The 17426-nt window shown below is 52.3% G+C and overlaps 5 protein-coding genes across 5 annotated transcripts; 3 read left to right on the top strand and 2 right to left on the bottom strand.

The window, feature by feature from the left end:
- Positions 1 to 804: 804 nt before the first annotated feature.
- On the bottom strand, positions 805 to 2463 carry L3040_008354 (uncharacterized protein; the record flags this gene model as incomplete). The annotated part of the gene is made up of 6 exons (XM_066154002.1): positions 805 to 1312; positions 1400 to 1643; positions 1697 to 1765; positions 1876 to 1954; positions 2011 to 2182; positions 2240 to 2463. 6 exons carry the CDS (start codon positions 2461 to 2463, stop codon positions 805 to 807), a joined length of 1296 nt encoding a protein of 431 aa, XP_066010546.1.
- An 846-nt stretch (positions 2464 to 3309) lies between these two features.
- On the bottom strand, positions 3310 to 5460 carry L3040_008353 (uncharacterized protein; the record flags this gene model as incomplete). Its single annotated transcript, XM_007295353.1, has 2 exons — positions 3310 to 5134; positions 5195 to 5460. The coding sequence occupies 2 exons, from the start codon at positions 5458 to 5460 to the stop codon at positions 3310 to 3312; spliced, it is 2091 nt and encodes a 696-aa protein (XP_007295415.1).
- Positions 5461 to 6786: 1326 nt separating this feature from the next.
- L3040_008352 (uncharacterized protein) lies at positions 6787 to 9313 on the top strand (the record flags this gene model as incomplete). Its single annotated transcript, XM_007295354.1, has 4 exons — positions 6787 to 6918; positions 6981 to 7580; positions 7626 to 8093; positions 8144 to 9313. The coding sequence occupies 4 exons, from the start codon at positions 6787 to 6789 to the stop codon at positions 9311 to 9313; spliced, it is 2370 nt and encodes a 789-aa protein (XP_007295416.1).
- Positions 9314 to 10513: 1200 nt separating this feature from the next.
- L3040_008351 (uncharacterized protein) lies at positions 10514 to 12665 on the top strand (the record flags this gene model as incomplete). Its single annotated transcript, XM_066154001.1, has 8 exons — positions 10514 to 10538; positions 10626 to 10661; positions 10929 to 11087; positions 11220 to 11472; positions 11551 to 11606; positions 11659 to 12255; positions 12347 to 12413; positions 12467 to 12665. The coding sequence occupies 8 exons, from the start codon at positions 10514 to 10516 to the stop codon at positions 12663 to 12665; spliced, it is 1392 nt and encodes a 463-aa protein (XP_066010545.1).
- A 3129-nt stretch (positions 12666 to 15794) lies between these two features.
- Positions 15795 to 17284, top strand: L3040_008350 (uncharacterized protein; the record flags this gene model as incomplete). The annotated part of the gene is made up of 5 exons (XM_066154000.1): positions 15795 to 16059; positions 16151 to 16246; positions 16297 to 16647; positions 16717 to 16885; positions 16957 to 17284. The coding sequence occupies 5 exons, from the start codon at positions 15795 to 15797 to the stop codon at positions 17282 to 17284; spliced, it is 1209 nt and encodes a 402-aa protein (XP_066010544.1).
- Between the last annotated feature and the right edge of the window lie 142 nt (positions 17285 to 17426).

The following is a 17426-nucleotide window of genomic DNA, read 5'->3' as shown; positions in this document are numbered from 1 at the left end:
AAGTAAAGTAAAGCAAAGTAAAGCAAAGTAAAGCAGAACCCATCGCAAGCCCCCCCCCCAAATATATATATATGTGTATGTATGCATGTACTACGTACTACGTACTACGTATATTCCTCCGTCGTACGTAGTACCTTACCCTCCCTACCCTACTATACTTTACTCCACTCTACTCCACTTTCCTTTCCTTTCCTTTCCTTTCCTTTCCTTTCCTTTCCTTTACCTTACTCAAAGTTACCTTACCCTCCCTACCCTACCATACTATACCTGAAACCCCACAGCGGTGGCCTTCTCTCTTTTCCAGATCAAGACCAGTAGTGCCTTTCCTTTTTTCTTCTTTTTTAATTTCCTTCATTTCCTATTGTTCTTCTTTTTTTTTTTTCGCAAATAGAAGCCATCTGACGTGCGAGGCGTTGTGAAGGAACTGATTGACCGGACCACTCACTCACTCATGGACTAGGTCGCCACATCAAAGAGAGCAGCAGGGCCGGCCTTTCGCCAAGACCAAAAAGTAAACAGAGGCAGTTGGATTCATCCATCCATTCTCACAATTTCGCAACGGTGTCTCTTGACGACTAGACTACCTTACTCCATCCAGCGCATGGTATCAAAGCACGTCCATTTTCCAAATCCCCTTTGTAAATTACACTTAGGCCGAAAGATGTGATGGTCAAAAGTCACGATCTGGGGCGACTTTCACATGGGACAAGGTCCCTCCTTTTTTGCGGCGGAGAGGGGGAAGGGGGAGGGCGTTTCCACGCTACCCACCACAGCTTTTTGAGGAAAAACCATGCGAATGCCAGGTTAAGCCTGGACGACGAGCACCTTCCCCGTCTTAGCGAGCCTCGCCCCGAGAATGAACAGGCCGGCCAGCAGATTCGTCGCACCGCAAAACATCGCCGGGCCGAGCCAGCCACGGCCACGCAGCAGCACGCCGGCGACCGGGTTGCCGACCAGCAGGCCCAGGCTCGCGAAGGCGAAGCTCATGCCCATGTGCGTGCCGACCAGACCGAGGTCGGTGCTCAGGGTGGCGATGGACGGGCCGGTGATGGAGACGAAGGTGCCGGAGAAGAAGCCGTAGGCGAGGCAGAAGGTGACGGCTTGGCCGAGCGAGGCGATGGAGGGCCAGCAGAAGGCGATGAGGCCGCAGAGGAGGACGAAGGGCGTGCAGATGTTCAGGGGTCCGGTTAGGTCTGCGAAGAAGTTGGGGACGATGCGGCCGAGGATGGAGCCGGTGTTTATGAGGGTTAGGAGGTAGAAGCTGAGGTTCGGGCCAGCGATCTTCTTTTCTGTGCTGTAGGTTGTGATGTAGCTGGACGGGAGGGTCAGAAATGCCCTTTTACTTTAAAGTGCTTTTACTTTAAAGTGAGGATGGAGAGATGGTTCGCTGCTCACTCACTAGAAAGGGACGTACAGCCCCATGAAGCCGAAGAACTCTCCGATCGTGAATAGTATGTATGGAATGTTGCGGAGGACTTGAAAATCAAACAGAGGCCTGCGGGTGGAAGGGAATACTTTTGCACGCATAACTGCCAGAGGGATTGTCAATGTTGCCAGCATGATGAAGGCGATGACCCGAGTTGCCCAACGGAAGCCGATTCGTGGTTGCAGCTCGTGGAATACAATAGGGTGGATAACACCACCTGATTACTATTAGCAAAAGCCTTTGGAGTCTTATAGGTAGCCTGCGGCTTGCCTAGGCTAGAACCTGCTGCTGCGAGTCCCGCCGCAAGGGCTCGTCTCTCGGTGAAATACTGTGGGAAGACTGCAATACTTGGCAGTAGGAAACATCCAGACCCAACTCCTACCACCAGGCCCTGGGCCAGGATGAATTGCCACTGTCGAGAAATCAGCACAGGTCAAGTCTTTGCTTACACTCCCCGGGGCCGAAATGCGTGTTTCCAAACAGGGAGTTTTTTGCCTCTAGGGCGGAATCAATCGACGTACATATTCCCTACAAATACTGGTCATCATCATACCAAACACGGATAAAACAGTGCCAGCAACTACCAGTCCACGGAGATGTCCAGTATCGAAGATGGGCCCAGTGAACAGCCCTCCAACCAGGATCAAGAGAAACCCTTGTATGGATCCGATCCACGAGATCCGTGAAGGCGTCTCGTCTCGTAGCAGAGCGTTCTCGTAGTAGTTCTGGTACGCTCCGAACGTGTTTGCGATTCCCCTGGTACCATTATCCCTTAGATTCATACGGCATTGGACGGGGTTGGCATCTACATACCAGGAGTTGAACATCATGAAGAACGCTCCAACCACTTGGAGACCTGCTGTCAGGCTCTCATTCTTTCTTGAAGTAGTACCTTCCTCGAGTGATTCATCGAGTGATTCATCTGTCCGCTCTTCTTTCTCCGGGATCTCTGTACCAGTGCTGGGTTCTAATATGTTCCTTGCGTTGGTGCCCTTCGGGTCAACCTTCTGAGGGATAGGGTCGTGCCCGCCCGCCATCGAATCAGATTGATTTGTAAAACGGCGATATTGATAGGTTATGCGAAAACGGGTTTTACTTAAATCCCATATCGCTGTAGGACTTTGCTCGTGTGTTTACATCTATATCAGATGCCAAGACGTGTGCTCTATCTGATGGAGGTAAGAAGCTATTGTGCGGACTTAAGCCTCCGACTTCTCGTGCTTATGAATCGCCAATGACCAAGCTTCGGAAAAGGTAACTGTAGAGACGCAGATCGATTAGAGAACATGAAGAAGTCTGGCGCTGAAGAAGCTCCGCTATTGGTGGGTGGGATTCTAGCATGCGCCTTCCCGTGTGAAAGGCGGCAATGAGTGGTGGAAATAGGCGACTTTTCGATGTTCGGCTGTGAGTATGGATCACAGGTATCCAGGGATTTATGTTCAGTGACGGCATTCTGCTATTGTATACGAGATCCAGAATAGGTGTGGTGCTCGAAGGGGTCTGCCAATTCAAGACTCTGGACCGAACTGCCTTACTCTCGGGTCTAGAGGCAAGATCCCAATCGTCGAGGTATCCGGGATATGGTTTTCCGATCTTTTGACGTCGCTGATACCCTGGACGAGCAAGATCACACAGTTCTTCCTGATTGCTTGCTAGCTAGCTACTAGGTTAAAGGAGGCGGGAAACACACAGGCACAACAGGACAAAGCATGAAAATAGGAATAAACAGAACAAACCCCGTCGCTACGACTAGTCAGAAAGCCCGCAGGCTAGAGGCAGCGCACTGACAATATATAGATATTGAGCATGTGAGATTACAGCTTCTCCTGATGTTCTTTTCCGAAGTTCGTCTCAGTTCTCGCTCTTCCCCTACATACACCAAGTCACTCACTCCACTCCCCAGCATCCCTAACAACGTCCACCAAGCTCTTAACAACCTCCACAACCTCCTCGTCTTCATCGTCACCCTCCCCAGCTCCCCCCTCCGGGAAGCTCTTCTCGATCCATGAATACGAGTTTTCCCCTGGCATCGCTTTCTTCATGACCTTACCCTTTGCCACCTCCCCCCCCGCCATGCTTACATCCTCGCCATCGGCAAGAGCATTCGCCCAGCTGGTGACCATCCAGCCGAGATCTTCGTCCTCTGAGGATTCGCTGCGCAGAAACTCCCATTGCACGCGGAGAATCGTGATTGTGTGCTTGGACTGTGAGCCCACAGGACTGCTGGATCGGATGGAGATGGCGAGCTGCTTTTGCTTGGCGGCGGCGGCGGCGGAAGGGGACGTTATGGATTTTTTCAGGATATTCGGGTGGGCTGTTTGGGTCCATAATGGCGTAATGCTTTCACCCGGCTGGGGCTGGGAGGGAGAGGGGGTGGCAAAGGGATGGGGCACGAAAATCGATGCTAGGGCGCAGGACGTGGCATAGTACATGTATTCCTGTACCACGAGGAAGGACTCTGTCCTCGGGACCACAGGGCAGGTCATTTGTAGTGGCGAGTCCGCGGGCGAGAGGGCCAGTAAGTACTGTGTGTATATGGTTGGCTGAGAGTACGTTTGCGCTTTCACTTTTATTGTTGTGGTGGGCGTCACGGTGAAAGTTGCGATCACCTCGAGGCGCTCGGTTAGGGCAAGGATAGTGCGTTCGGCGATGGGGAGGCTGAGTGGAGCGGGCCAGACCGTGGGCACGAGTGTGTAGGATGGCGGGTGGGGGAGGGAGGCTGAGACAAGGACATGGTGGAGCGAGCGGAAAAGGGCGTGCATTTGGGCAGTACGCTCTTGGTGTTTTGCTCGGGCGATAAAGGGGCGAAAGAGGTTCAGGGGTGGCGTGATGCGTCTCTCACTGGATATCGGAGGGGGAACGCGGGATCGAGCTCGGTGAGCTTGTCGGTGGGCATAGCTGAGGAGGATGTTGAATGCGAAAAAGAGGCTTTGAGCGAGAGGGCCATCCGGGCCAGAATACTCTGTACTTTCTTCTCCGAGGGGTATAAGATCTAGAACCATAAACTTCTCGGCTGTAAGCTCGTAAATCAGAGTATTGTCTTTCGACTTTACAGGCTCCATGGCACGGGATTCGCGGTTCAACTCTTGCCAGAGTTCTTCGGCGAAAATAGTATTGCGTGACTGGAGAATCAATGCCTCAACCGGAGTATCTTTGGGAATTGCCTTTGGGACTCTCGAGATTCCTGTAACTTTGCCATCGACCTTGATCCGGACTCGAAGACTCTTTGGTTCGGCATCAGCGAATCCCTGATCCAGAGATATGGATCCATCAGGCTTTCGCGTGAGCGCCGCAAGACTTCGGCTCCTGAACGCGGGCGAGGATTCGGAAAATCCAAATCGGACTCCTAGAATGTGCTTCTGGTTGGGCAACCGGCAGACAGCCCATCCTTTCTCGCTCACGGCCAGTACCTGCTCCCAGTATTTCGTTTCGCGCTCGATTTCCTTCTCCAACCTGGTAGCCGAAGCCAAAATCGAGTCGACCGCCTTATCCAGAAACTGGGTTTTCCATCCCTTCGCGACGTTCTTGTGGTCCTGCTTCTGGGCCTCCGTGATCCTCGAGGCTGCCAATTTTCCCATCCCGAGTGTCTGAGTCCCAACCATACTCTGCAGACCTTGAGACAGCGACAAACTGGCCTGCACTGGGATATCTTTTGATAGCAGGAGCGAAACCAAATCCAGTACGAGCATCGCGCTCTGGTAAGCTTGCCTAGAGCCCGGTCAGCAACTGTAGGACTTCAGGGGAGCTGGATCCATAAGAAGCACAAACTCGAGATCCTTGACAAAAGCTTCACGCGCAGCATTCAACTCCTTCGCCCGATCTGGTTCTTCCTCGTCTTCACTCGAGCTCGGGTTATCGTTTTCATCGTTTAACTCTTCCTCAATGATCTCTTGTCGCAGACTCTCCTCGGTGATATTCCGGAAGCCGCCACGCTCGGTGTTGATGCGGCTGATGATTGAGGGGAGCTCATCATTGCCGTTCGTCGATGGCCATGATCTCAAGGAGATTGGGAAATCGCTCGGGAGGGTGGTCATTGTTGTCGATTTACGTGTCTGCGATGCTCAAGTTTCTTGGAGCTTTGTTGTTTGATCATTGCAGGAGGGTGTCGTTGGTGAGCCAAGTAGCCGCTAGCATTGAATTTCGGCTAGGAATCCAAAAACCAGCAGAGGTGAAGGGGATGGACGTTACAGTACCGGTACGGTACCTAGATCCGGGCCGGAAGGAGATTTGAATTAAGGATACCGGTAGGTACTCGTGCGACCAGCATATTTGTCGCCATGCCGGAAATTATCGCTAGTCACATTTACGCCTAGCCGGTTAACTATCCATCCATTCAGGTGCCATTCAGAGCGTGTGGCCGCCCTTCATAGGTACCGGTATGCGCGACACCTCTAAGCAGCAGCTATCTTTTTCCCGGTCAAGAAAGGTCAACGCATAATTAGGTCGGGACAGACATGCTGGCCGCACGATGATTTCGTCGATATCTTTGTTGTCTTCTGGAGACTGTTTTAGATGAGATTTTTGATGATGAATTTACCTGATTAGATACCGCTACGTAGAAACCTAGGAGCAGACAGGGGGGAGGGTTTCTTCTTTGATGGGTGAGAGATACCGGTAAATCGCTACTGAGAATCCCGAGAAACCCGAGAACAACCAAGGAGTTAATAGTAAGGTAGAGAGAAGTACTACGTAAGTAGTACTACCTAGCGCCTCTCTACTAAATCCTGCACCTTACCCAAGGTAGGTAATCATAAGAAGAGAGAAGAAAGAAGAAAGAAAATAGTCCCGTATTACCTCCCTCCAAAATCCTTTTCTTTATGGCGGGGTACCTATATACGGAACAGACAGGTAAGGATCCTTCGGATATATCCTTATTTTTGTAGGTGGAGTAGCCATTCACAGCCCGAGACGAAAGCCGTCCGAGCTGCCCCTCTGCCCCTCTGCCACCGATAAGCTGCTGCTCATGTCCGTCCGATAAGCCGAAAAGTGGAATTGAAGCTTTGCTTCTGCCCGCATCCTACCGGTACTCAGTACATGCATCCCAGAGGAAGGACCAGAGGAACCACATCCTCACCCTCACCCTCACCCTCATCGTCACCCTCACCGTCGTTCATTGTACGTAGAGTAGTACTTATTCACAACGCCTTGCTGCCGTGTGAACCGACTCCATCCCTTGAGAATTCCTACTCTCTCTCTTCATTCAGCTCTCTCGGACCCAGCCCGGCCCTTCCTAAACATCTTGGCGGGGTATCTCTACCTTCAGCTCTAGCTCTAGCTCTAGCTCCAGCTCCAGCTCCAGCTTCAACTCCAACTCCAACTCACATCTAAACCCTTCCTCCTCCTTCCTCGACCATAACAATATGGCGCCCACTCCCTCGCCCCTCGAGGGCAAGAAGCGCCGCATCGCCGTGATGACCAGCGGTGGTGACTCGCCTGGAATGAATGGAGTCATCAGGGCTGTCGTCCGGACTGCCATTGAGAAAGGCTGCGAAGTAAGCCCTATCCCGCATCTCCATCACTTCTGGTGGCACGGCTGATCCATCTGTCCGTATAGGCATACTGTGTCAAGGAAGGATATGAAGGCTTGGTGCAGAACTGGATCGAAAAGAAGAACTGGTCCGATGTCCGCGGCTTACTATCAGAAGGAGGCACATCAATCGGATCAGCACGATGCATGGCCTTCTACGAACGTCCCGGCAGGCTGATGGGCGCCAAGAATATGGTCCTGAATGGCATCGACGCTCTCATAATCTGCGGTGGTGATGGCTCCCTCACAGGGGCCGACAAGTTCCGCGCCGAATGGCCTGGCTTGCTAGAGGAGCTGGTCGCGAAGAAGGAGTTGACCGAGGCGCAGGTCAAGCCGTTCAAGCACCTCAACATCGTTGGCCTTGTGGGCTCAATCGACAACGACATGTCGGGCACGGATGCTACCATTGGTGCGTACTCGGCCTTGAGCAGGATATGCGAGATGGTCGACTACATCGAGGCTACAGCATCATCACACTCTCGAGCATTCGTCATCGAGGTGATGGGCAGACATTGTGGGTGGTTGGCGCTCATGGCCGGTGTCGCAACTGGCGCCGATTTTGTTTTCATCCCAGAGAAGCCACGCTCCGGAAACTGGAAGCAGGAGATGTGCAGAATTGTGGCCAAGGTACGTCTCTGCCGTGGAGGATTGGACCTCTACTAATTGCCATAGCATCGTCAAATCGGAAAGCGGAAGACCATAGTTATTGTTGCGGAAGGTGCTCACGATCAAGACGGCAAGAAAATTAATTCGGAGATGATCAAGGATCTTCTTGCTGATAAGAACGGCCTCGCCTTGGATACCCGCATCACAACTCTTGGTCACGTCCAACGAGGAGGCGTTGCTTGTGCTTACGATCGTATGCTCTCAACTCTGCAAGGGGTGGAAGCAGTCAATGCAGTTTTGGAGGCAACACCAGAAACACCCACGCCTTTCATTGCCGTCACGGAGAACAAAATCGCTCGCAAGCCCCTTGTCCAGGCTGTTGTAGACACAAAAGAAGTTGCCAAGGCTATTGAGGCACGCGATTTTGACAAGGCGATGTCCTTGCGGGATACCGAGTTTGCAGATGTATACCAGTCATATATGACCACGACTGCAACAGGGTTCGATGATACAATGAAGGTTCCTGCAAAGAAGGTAAGCTTTTATTAGGATTTGGCATCGATATGCTGACTAACGAATCACAGCACATGCGGATCGGCATCATTCACGTCGGGGCTCCCGCAGGTGGTATGAATGCTGCGACCAGAGCGGCAGTAGCATACTGTATCACCCGGGGTCACACTCCTGTTGCTATTCATAATGGGTTTGCAGGCCTCGCTCGCCATCATGACGACAAGCCTGTGGGAGCAGTCCGTGATTTTGACTGGCTCGAAGTCGATAACTGGGCTAGCAAAGGAGGATCAGAGATTGGCACAAATCGTGAGCTTCCATCCGAGTCTGGACTGGAACTTCTCGCAAGTCTCTTTAAAAAGTACGACTTCGATGGCCTCTTCATAGTCGGTGGGTTTGAAGGCTTCCATGCCCTCTCTCAACTTCGCAAGGCGCAAAAAGACTACTCCCCATTCTGTATACCTATGGTACTTCTTCCAGCCACCATCTCAAACAACGTACCAGGATCCGAATACTCCCTAGGCTCGGATACGTGTCTGAATGAACTAGTTCGTTACTGTGACACCATCAAGCAGTCTGCATCGGCATCCCGCCGTCGGGTCTTCGTCATCGAGACTCAAGGTGGCCGCTCCGGCTACATTGCTACTCTCGCCGGTCTTGCCGTTGGCGCAGTAGCCGTCTACACCCCAGAAGAGGGCATTGACATCAACATGCTCGCCGCCGACATCAAGCACCTGAAGCAAGTCTTCGCCGAAGATTCTGGGCAATCCCGAGCCGGTAGACTCATCCTCGTCAACGAGAAAGCCTCCAAGGTCTACACCGCCAAGCTCATCGCCGACGTAATCCGAGAAGAAGCAAACAACCGCTTCGAATCCCGCGACAGCATCCCCGGCCACGTGCAACAAGGCGGCGTTCCCTCACCCATGGACCGCACCCGCGCCGTTCGTCTCGCTATCAAATGCATTGAACATTTGGAGACATACGAAGATAGATCTGACAAGAAGATCCTGGAGGACCCTCAGGCGGTGACGGTTATTGGTATCAAGGGCGCGAAAGTTGTGCTCAGTCCTATGAAGCAGGTTGAGGAGAACGAGACCGATTGGGCGAATAGGCGGCCGAAAGACGAGCATTGGCTTGAGTTTAAGCATGTGGTTGATGTGCTGAGCGGACGGCCCGATGTTCCGCGGCCGGAGAAGCCACTGGTAGGGTTCAAGGCGAAGGATAGTAAGCGGGGTTTGATCTGAGGGCGAGGGTGGTGTCTTGATAGATTGCTAGCGAGATTTTGATGGGAGTCTTTGGCTGGGTTGGATCAGGATAGAAAGAAGGGTTAGAAAATCGCACCTCTAGAAAGCCTTGGGAACAAAAAGAGGTTCCTTGGGTCGTGGTCCCATGTGAGAGCGTGATATACCGGTATTTGGTGCTAGCTTGGCATCGGCAATGGCAAACGTGATGCCTCGAATGATATATATGTCGGAATTTGGTGCAATCACCGGCCAAACATATCATTCTAATCAATTTTCAATTCTGAGCTTTCAATCTATCCTTCCTTACTCGATCATGGGTGGCTCCTTTGCTTTCATTTTCTTTGCAGCCCTGACCAATGAAATTACCAACCTACATTCGGACCTCGCCTTTCTTTCCGCATCGATTGTCGAATCAGGGCAGGGCAGGGCGGTGCAGTGCAGTAGCGCTTTTCGGCTGCCACGTGACCGCCCCCGCTCTGCCCTGCTCGGTAGTAGTATCAATGTGGTACCTACCGGTACTCCTGTGCATGTACAGGTAACCTACCTTCCTCCCTCCCTACCTCCCTCATACACATACAAATACACAATCACAATCCGTCTACCAGACGACATCCGTGACGGGTTCTGGTCCGGATTTCCGACTTTGTCCTCGTCACCGTCTCACCTTCCTGTGGTTACTCTGCCCTTTCTTGACCTTTTTTTGGAACCCTCTCTTTCTCTTTCTTTTTTTCTCTTTTGAGCTCTCATCGATTATCCTTTTCACCAGGGAGAGCGGAAAGGGAAAGGGGAAGGGAAAGGGGAAGGGAAAGGGAGGATACGACATTTCTGAAGAGAGGTGGACTTGGGGTCTGAGGTGTGAGATTGAGTGGGAGCGGGAGAGTGAGAGTGAGAGTGAGATTAGGAGGGATTTCGAGGCCTCGATAGAGAGGTGCGCTAGGGAGCTGCCTGGCTGGTTGGTTGGGATTGAGGGTTGGGAAGGAGGAAGAGAGGAGAGAAGGAGAGAAGGAGAGAAGTAGGCTTAAGGGAGAGAGGGATTTGAGGAAAGGAAAGAAAAGGGAGGGAAGGGAAAGGTAAAGGGGAGAGAGAGACAGAGAGAACAGAGCTGGGTGAGGAGCATTCGAGAGGTAGAAGAAGGGAATTGGAGGAAGGAGGAAGATTCAAGAGAATCAATACGAAACAAGGGAAGAAAGCATCGCAAATATGACGACGAGGTATCGGGTTGAATGTAAGTGCATTTCTCTTTCCACTGCCGTGGGATTGTGGATGAGGACGAGGACGAGGGACCCGGACAAGTGCTGACTTCTACTTAAAGATGCGCTGAAGACGCATAGGCGGGATCAGTTCATTGGTATGTTTCTTTCTACTCACCTACCTTTATCGAGAGCCATGTTATGTTTGGTGGTGCTTGCTTCTACGCATTTCAACGCCTTTTGATGCGGTGTGCCTTACCATGCTGCATTTGGGGGCCTGGAGGGAGATTGATGTCCGAATGGACTACGGGAGCGAGTTGATTTCATGGCACGAGCTCTCCTCGCTCTCTGTCCTTCAAAACCCCAATTCCTTTAAAAGTGTCACGTGTTCTTCAAGCATATTCAGTATACTGAAAACCCATCAGAATGGATCAAAGGCCTCCTCGCCGTCCCATTCGTTCTGCATTCGCAGCCTACAGGCGTCTTTGAGACTCGAAAGAACACGGTCGAGCAGATGGCTGAGCTGGCGCATCGGCGATATGCGGAGATTATGCTGGATGTGGAGCATATGATCGACGACCACAGTAAGTTCATGTCGCAAGAACACTAGGGGGATGGAGGATGAAGCACCAGTTCTCCGCGTTCAGACAACTCGATCTACTCTCCCACCTCAATTCCATAGGGATAACCAAATGGCAATGACTAACATCACCAAGTCGAACACCAAAAGGTCAATCTTCAAGGCCAATCCAAGCTCAAGCTCCTTGTCCCCAGCATCGGCACCTTCTTTACGCGGCTGCCGCTGGCTGATGCATTCCGGTATCAAGATAGGAAACGGTTCATCTCATCGAGACGATTCGTGCCGCCGAGTTTCAACGATATCAGGTTGATTATGAACACGGCTCAGCTCATGGGGTTGATGGCGAGTGGGCAATTGGACTTGGCGACTTTCGATGGTGATGTTACGCTGTAAGTCTGTAACATCGAATCGATATTTGGAGCAGATGAAGAGTAAGGGAGAGAACTTCGAGGCTGATGAGTGCATAGGTACGACGATGGAAAGAGTCTGGAGCCATCGAACCCGGTAATCGAGCGTATCATCTGCAAGTAATCCCGTTGATTGTGTCAATTGTAATGCATGCTGACCTCACCCAGACCTCATGAGCAACAACACCAAGATTGGTATCGTGACCGCAGCCGGCTACACGGAAGCAGAGCGCTACTACGGCCGTCTTCACGGCCTCCTCGAAGCCGTCAAGGCCTCCCCACTACTCACCGAGCCCCAAAAGCAAAACCTCATGATCATGGGTGGCGAGTCCAACTTCCTCTTCACCTATAACGCCTCCTCCCCGTTCCTGCTCCAACACCTACCCCGCCGCTCCTGGATCCTGCCGAGCATGTCGACGTGGACGCAGCCGACCATCACCACGCTCCTCGACGTCGCCGAGTCGTCGCTGCGGGAGTGTGTCCAAAATCTGTCTCTGCAAGCGACGATCCTGAGGAAGGAGAGAGCCGTGGGAATCATTCCTTCCGTGGCCGGTTCGAAGTTCCCGCGCGAGAGTCTAGAGGAGACGGTGCTGGTTGTGCAGAAGAAGCTCGAGATGAGCGCGGTGGGACGGCAGCTTCCGTTCTGCGCTTTCAACGGCGGCAACGATGTCTTTGTCGACATAGGCGACAAGAGCTGGGGCGTGCTAGTGTGCCAGGAGTATTTCGGGCGCGGAGAGCCGATCAAGGGAGAGAGGACACTGCATGGTAATTAAGCCACGAGGAAGCTCGTTCTCCCTATCCCTGATTTGATTGTCCCGACGGTGTTGGTGGTATTTGCTAATCCTCGCTATGATAGTGGGCGACCAATTCCTCAGCGCTGGGAGCAACGATTTCAAAGCCCGGGTCGTCGGCACAACGGCCTGGTAAGCCTTCACCCGTCTTACCGAAGCTTGATTTTGCTAACCCTAGCTAAAAGGATTGCCTCTCCAGAAGAGACAGTAGACCTCCTCGACGAACTGAGCTCGATGATCAAGAATAGGCAGGAAGGAAAAGAATCGGAGGCCACGGCAGAAGGCTTGGACGGCGGGCTAGAGAAGCATCTGCTGGAGAGGGTTGATCGGCTGTTTGAGCGTCATCCCATGCCGCCGGGTACTGGGGAGGAGGAGACGAAGTGAGAGAGAGAGGGCGTGTGGTTTCTAAGGCGTTGGAGCAGAGAGAGAGAGAGGGGAGGGGGTGGGAATTGGGCTGGTCTAGGCTGTTCTGTGTTGTTGTGCTGTTTTATGCTCGGCTTTGCTCTGCTCTGCTCTGCTCTGCTCAGCTCTGTTGTATGAAAATTGGGCATTTGGGGGGATGGGGGAGGGTTGCAATGCCAATCCAATAACGAGCGAGAAATCCAACGAATGAACTTCATTTCACGTGTGAACCGTGGTCCTTCCGCTCTGCAACAGAAGTTTGTTTGCTCGTTTGCTCATTTGCTCGTTTGCGTGCCTGTCTATCTGTCTATCTACCTACCTACCTACCTACCCATCTATCTCTGCATCAAGCACCTTTTCTCTCATCCTCTCCACTACTGGCACTGGCACTGGCACTGGATCTGGATCTGGATCTGGACCTGGACCTGGATCCCTCTTCGTACATACGGTGTCTATCATCGAGCCGTAAACTTACCCGCCCACCCAGCTCCGGTCTCTGAAAATCAGCAGCTAGCTTATGATGGAAGCTGCTGATGCGGGTATCGTATCGTATCGTATGGCATAGTGTCTGATAGTATCGTAGGATAGAATAGGATAGGATGGGATGGGATGGGATAGGATAGGATGGGATGGGATGGGATAGGATAGGATAGGATATCTGACGGGAATGTCTTAGCGGTGGGTGGTCGCTGTGTTGTGCTTGGCTTGGCTGGCTTCGGATGTTTTGATATTCCCCTCCCGCCCCGGGATGGGTCCTTGTGCTTGTGCTTGTGGTGTTGACTTGTTGGCTTTTGAAGGCGTCTTGGTGAGTGAGGGGGGGAAGGGGGGAGAGGAGGAGGGGAGATGGGAGGAGAGATGGGACGAGAGATGGAGAGGGGGGAGAGGAGGGGGGGAAGAGGAGGATGGGAAGGGGGATGGGAAGGGGGAAGGAAAGGGGATGGGAAGGGGGATGAGTGGGTTGAGAATAGATAGGTAGATTTAGGTACGTTATCTAGGTACGTTATGGATGGACGAGGAAATTGCGATGGGGGGTGGGTGTATGGGTTTTAGATGTTTGCTTTGTTGGTTGGAGGGGGATGGGTGGGATGAGATGAGATGAAGATGAGATGAGATGAGATGAAGATGAGATGAGATGAGATGAGATTGAGGTTTGCTTTGGGGAGGAAGGGTATGGGTGTGGGTGAGGGTGAGTGTGGGAGGTGGGGGTGGGAGGTTGATGGGGTTTCTTTATGGATCTACGTAGTAACCTAGACTGTGTTCGTTGACGCGGAGGATGGGATCATTGTGGTGTTTCAGGCGCCTATGGGACTGACTAGGTGTAGCTGGTAGAGAGCGTTGTGAAGAGTGAGGTGGAAGGGGAAGAGAGGTTGTTGTTGTTGTTGTTGTTGTTGTTGAGAGAGGAGGCCTATCCTACTGGCTATAGATAGGGCTCTGATGCCGTTTTGTTGTGGGTATGCAGAAGAAGAAGACGCATAGGTAAGGAGTTTCCGGCCAAATTTGCTAAGAATACGGAGGAGAGGATGTGAGGATGGTAATGGATGGTACTTACTGTAGAGGGAGAAAGGTACGTAGCATGTGAATGGCAGGCAGGTGACAGGAGCACCGAGTACGCAGTCCGTCTGACGTGTCGCATCTTGCATGGAGCTCTTTTCGGGGTTTCTACACAGGCTAGGAATGAACACACTACTCCTTTTCACTCGGATATCCAGTAACTCTATCCAAGGGCGTTGTCCTGAGTGGTAGTAGGCTCTCCTGTTACTTCCTCGGCAGAAAGTCGCGTCTGAGCATTGCGTAACTTCCTCGATCGAATCCCCGAATAGAGCCATGTCGTACTCAATGCATCGATCGGAACTTTCCGGATTCTAGAATATTGAAGTCTGACCGAAGTCAAACGGCTACAGGAGGTCGTCACTTGCACGCTACCGCAAAGCAAACACCAAGTCATCTCTCGTCCGCGGCCGTTGAGCCCAGCTTTGCATTGACATAACACCGTAGAGTCGGAGCCCCGCGTTTCACTATACCTTTCTTGCATTGATCGATCCAAACCAGGTGCAGGTAGGCCTTGCCTCTTATGTGCTTGGGAAGCTAGGAAGCGAATCTATTGTTTTGCTTTCGCTTCGGTTAAAGTAGGGAGACCTCGCTTCGTTGGAAGATGTAAGGGGGATGAAGGAGGGACTTGATCAATAATACTCGTCTCGAGGTATCGAGCGGTGCCAACAATGACCATGAAAGAGCTCTCGAGTGATAGCAGATAAGTATCATTGGATCAACGTCATGTTGCCTCTGTTGAGTTGGAGCGATGATCTTTTGGTACTTTCGGGTTGTCCTGCTGATCAAGCTTTCTAGGAGAAGCTTGCTTGCTTGCTGTTTATAGCGACAGATACGTAGTACATCATACAGGATTTATGGCACAAATACGTAGAGAGAGAGGAGGTCTGGCTTGTTAGGCAGGGGCGTCGTTCTTTTCTTTTCGAGATCAGTCACGTGTATGAATAGGTACGGTACTGAAGCTTCCCCGACGTACAAAGTTCATCACCGCCATTTGAGCCAAGGACAGCAAAGTGTGATAACCGATCAGATGGAACAAAGTGGAATGAAATGCATCACGACCGCTGACAATGGATTGTTCAATGTTGCATGTACGTCATCTAAGCCGAGGGCTGGACAGCTACCCCACTATCCTATTCCTCCGTCAGACGCCATACCGACCTACCTACTTCGTACATATTCACGATCACTTCGACATCTACCTTTAACCCGAACCCCAAGTTTCATCCATCCATCCATCCATCCATCCATCGATTCATCCCATCTGACTCGGCATTTTTCCAATCGATTGACTTTGCTACGATATTAATAGAACAGATAGCCTTTGCTGTCATTGCATTAGGGTCCTTTCGTCTCAAGTCCTCGTCGCACCAATGCATTCGGCGCCCCTCTAGTCTGGTCTATTCTAGTTCTCTTTCAGCACGTCCTCCCAACCCTTTCCGTACCTTCTCGTCGCTCTACCCGCCAGCTCTCTCCCACTGTACCTCTGTCTCTCTCTATTGACCTGGCTTCCTTCCTGAGCTCGCTCAACCCCCGCATCTCGCAGAGAGAGAAACCGCGACAATGGTCTTCACGCGGTCAGCGACCCATTCGATACACGATATCGCTTCCGGGCTTCTCCACCATCACAGGTTGACGAGTGAGGAGAAGATGCAAATCTCGGCGCAGATGCATGACCAGGAGCGGGCGTTCGTGGCGCGGTTCAGTGCGCAGCAGCACCCTCTGGCGCCAGAAGAGGTACAGCAGGACACGCGGAACAAGGACTTGGGGCGGAGCTCGAGGGGGTTGACGGTTGAAGATTTCGAGCTGGTCCGGACGCTGGGAACGGGTGCGTGGTCTCTTTGCACCTACTGGGAAAAGGGAAGCCCGTTGACTGGGCCGGAGGGGATTGAACGTATTGAGCTGATTGAAATGTATAGGAACATTTGCGCGCGTCTGGCTTGTACGTCTTGCGAATCCCAGGCCCGAAGACGCGGATAAGGTGTTTGCGCTGAAGGTGCTGCGGAAAGTTGAAGGCATGTTCGATAGTACATGATCTGGGGTCTTCTATGCTGACGAAGAGTAGTTATCAGGCTGAAGCAGGTTGACCACGTCAACCACGAGCGCTCAGTCCTTGCAGATGTTGCTGGCCACCCCTTCATAACGACGCTGATAACTTCCTTCTCCGACCACGACTCCCTCTACATGCTCCTCGACTACTGCCCTGGCGGTGAAGTCTTCTCCTACCTGCGCAAGCAAAAGCGCTTCGACGAGAATACGTCCCGCTTCTACGCCGCCGAAATAGTGCTCATCCTCGAATTCCTGCACGAGCGCGAAGGCGTCGCCTATCGTGACCTCAAACCCGAGAACCTCCTCCTCGACGCAGATGGCCACATCAAGCTGGTGGATTTTGGGTTCGCCAAGAGACTTGGAAACAGTAAGAAGCCCAGGCGCGCGCTGCGGTTCTCGCGCAAAGGTAGCAGTGAAGGTGTTGACGACCTTGAAGGAGAAACCTATACCTTATGCGGTACTCCCGAGTACCTGGCGCCCGAGGTCATCCAGTCCAAGGGCCACACGACGGCGGTCGATTGGTGGGCGCTGGGCATCCTGATATTTGAGTTTATGACCGGGTATCCGCCGTTCTGGGACCAGAGCCCGATTGAGATTTACAAAAAGTGGATATCCCCCTCCCTACACCATATACCTACCTATCTGTCCTTCAAGCCGACTAAACAGTGCTCATTAGAATCGTCTCCAAACCTGTGCAGTTCCCATCCGAACCCCCCATCTCTGCCGACTGCAAAGACATCATCCGCCACTTCTGCACAGTCGACCGGTCCAAGCGCCTCGGCAATGTCTCGGGCGGTGCGCAGCGCGTCAAAGACCACCCCTTCTTCCGCGGTATCAACTGGGAGGAGATCTACTATAGGAAACACAGGGGCCCGATCATACCGCCGGTCAGGTACCCCGGGGACGCACAGTGTTTCGACTTGTACCCCGACGAGAAGGCGGGGAGGGAGCGGTACACGGAAGACCTGCAGAAAAAGTGGGAGAGCCATTTTAAGGATTTCTGAGGGTTTATATGCATTGTATAGTTAAGGGAGATACTCTTTTTCGGCAAGAAACAAACGCGAGGTAGGTTGGGATTAATATGTAGATGACGATGGGAATGGAGTCAGGGTATGAGGGATGGAATGGATGTGTCTGGTATATGGT

Source organism: Drepanopeziza brunnea (assembly GCF_022702325.1).
Source record: "Drepanopeziza brunnea f. sp. 'multigermtubi' strain 214-2 chromosome Unknown ctg15, whole genome shotgun sequence".
Classification (NCBI taxonomy): domain Eukaryota; kingdom Fungi; phylum Ascomycota; class Leotiomycetes; order Helotiales; family Drepanopezizaceae; genus Drepanopeziza; species Drepanopeziza brunnea.
The sequence above is the reverse complement of the archived record's forward strand: the minus strand, read 5'-3'. Positions and strand labels throughout refer to the sequence as shown.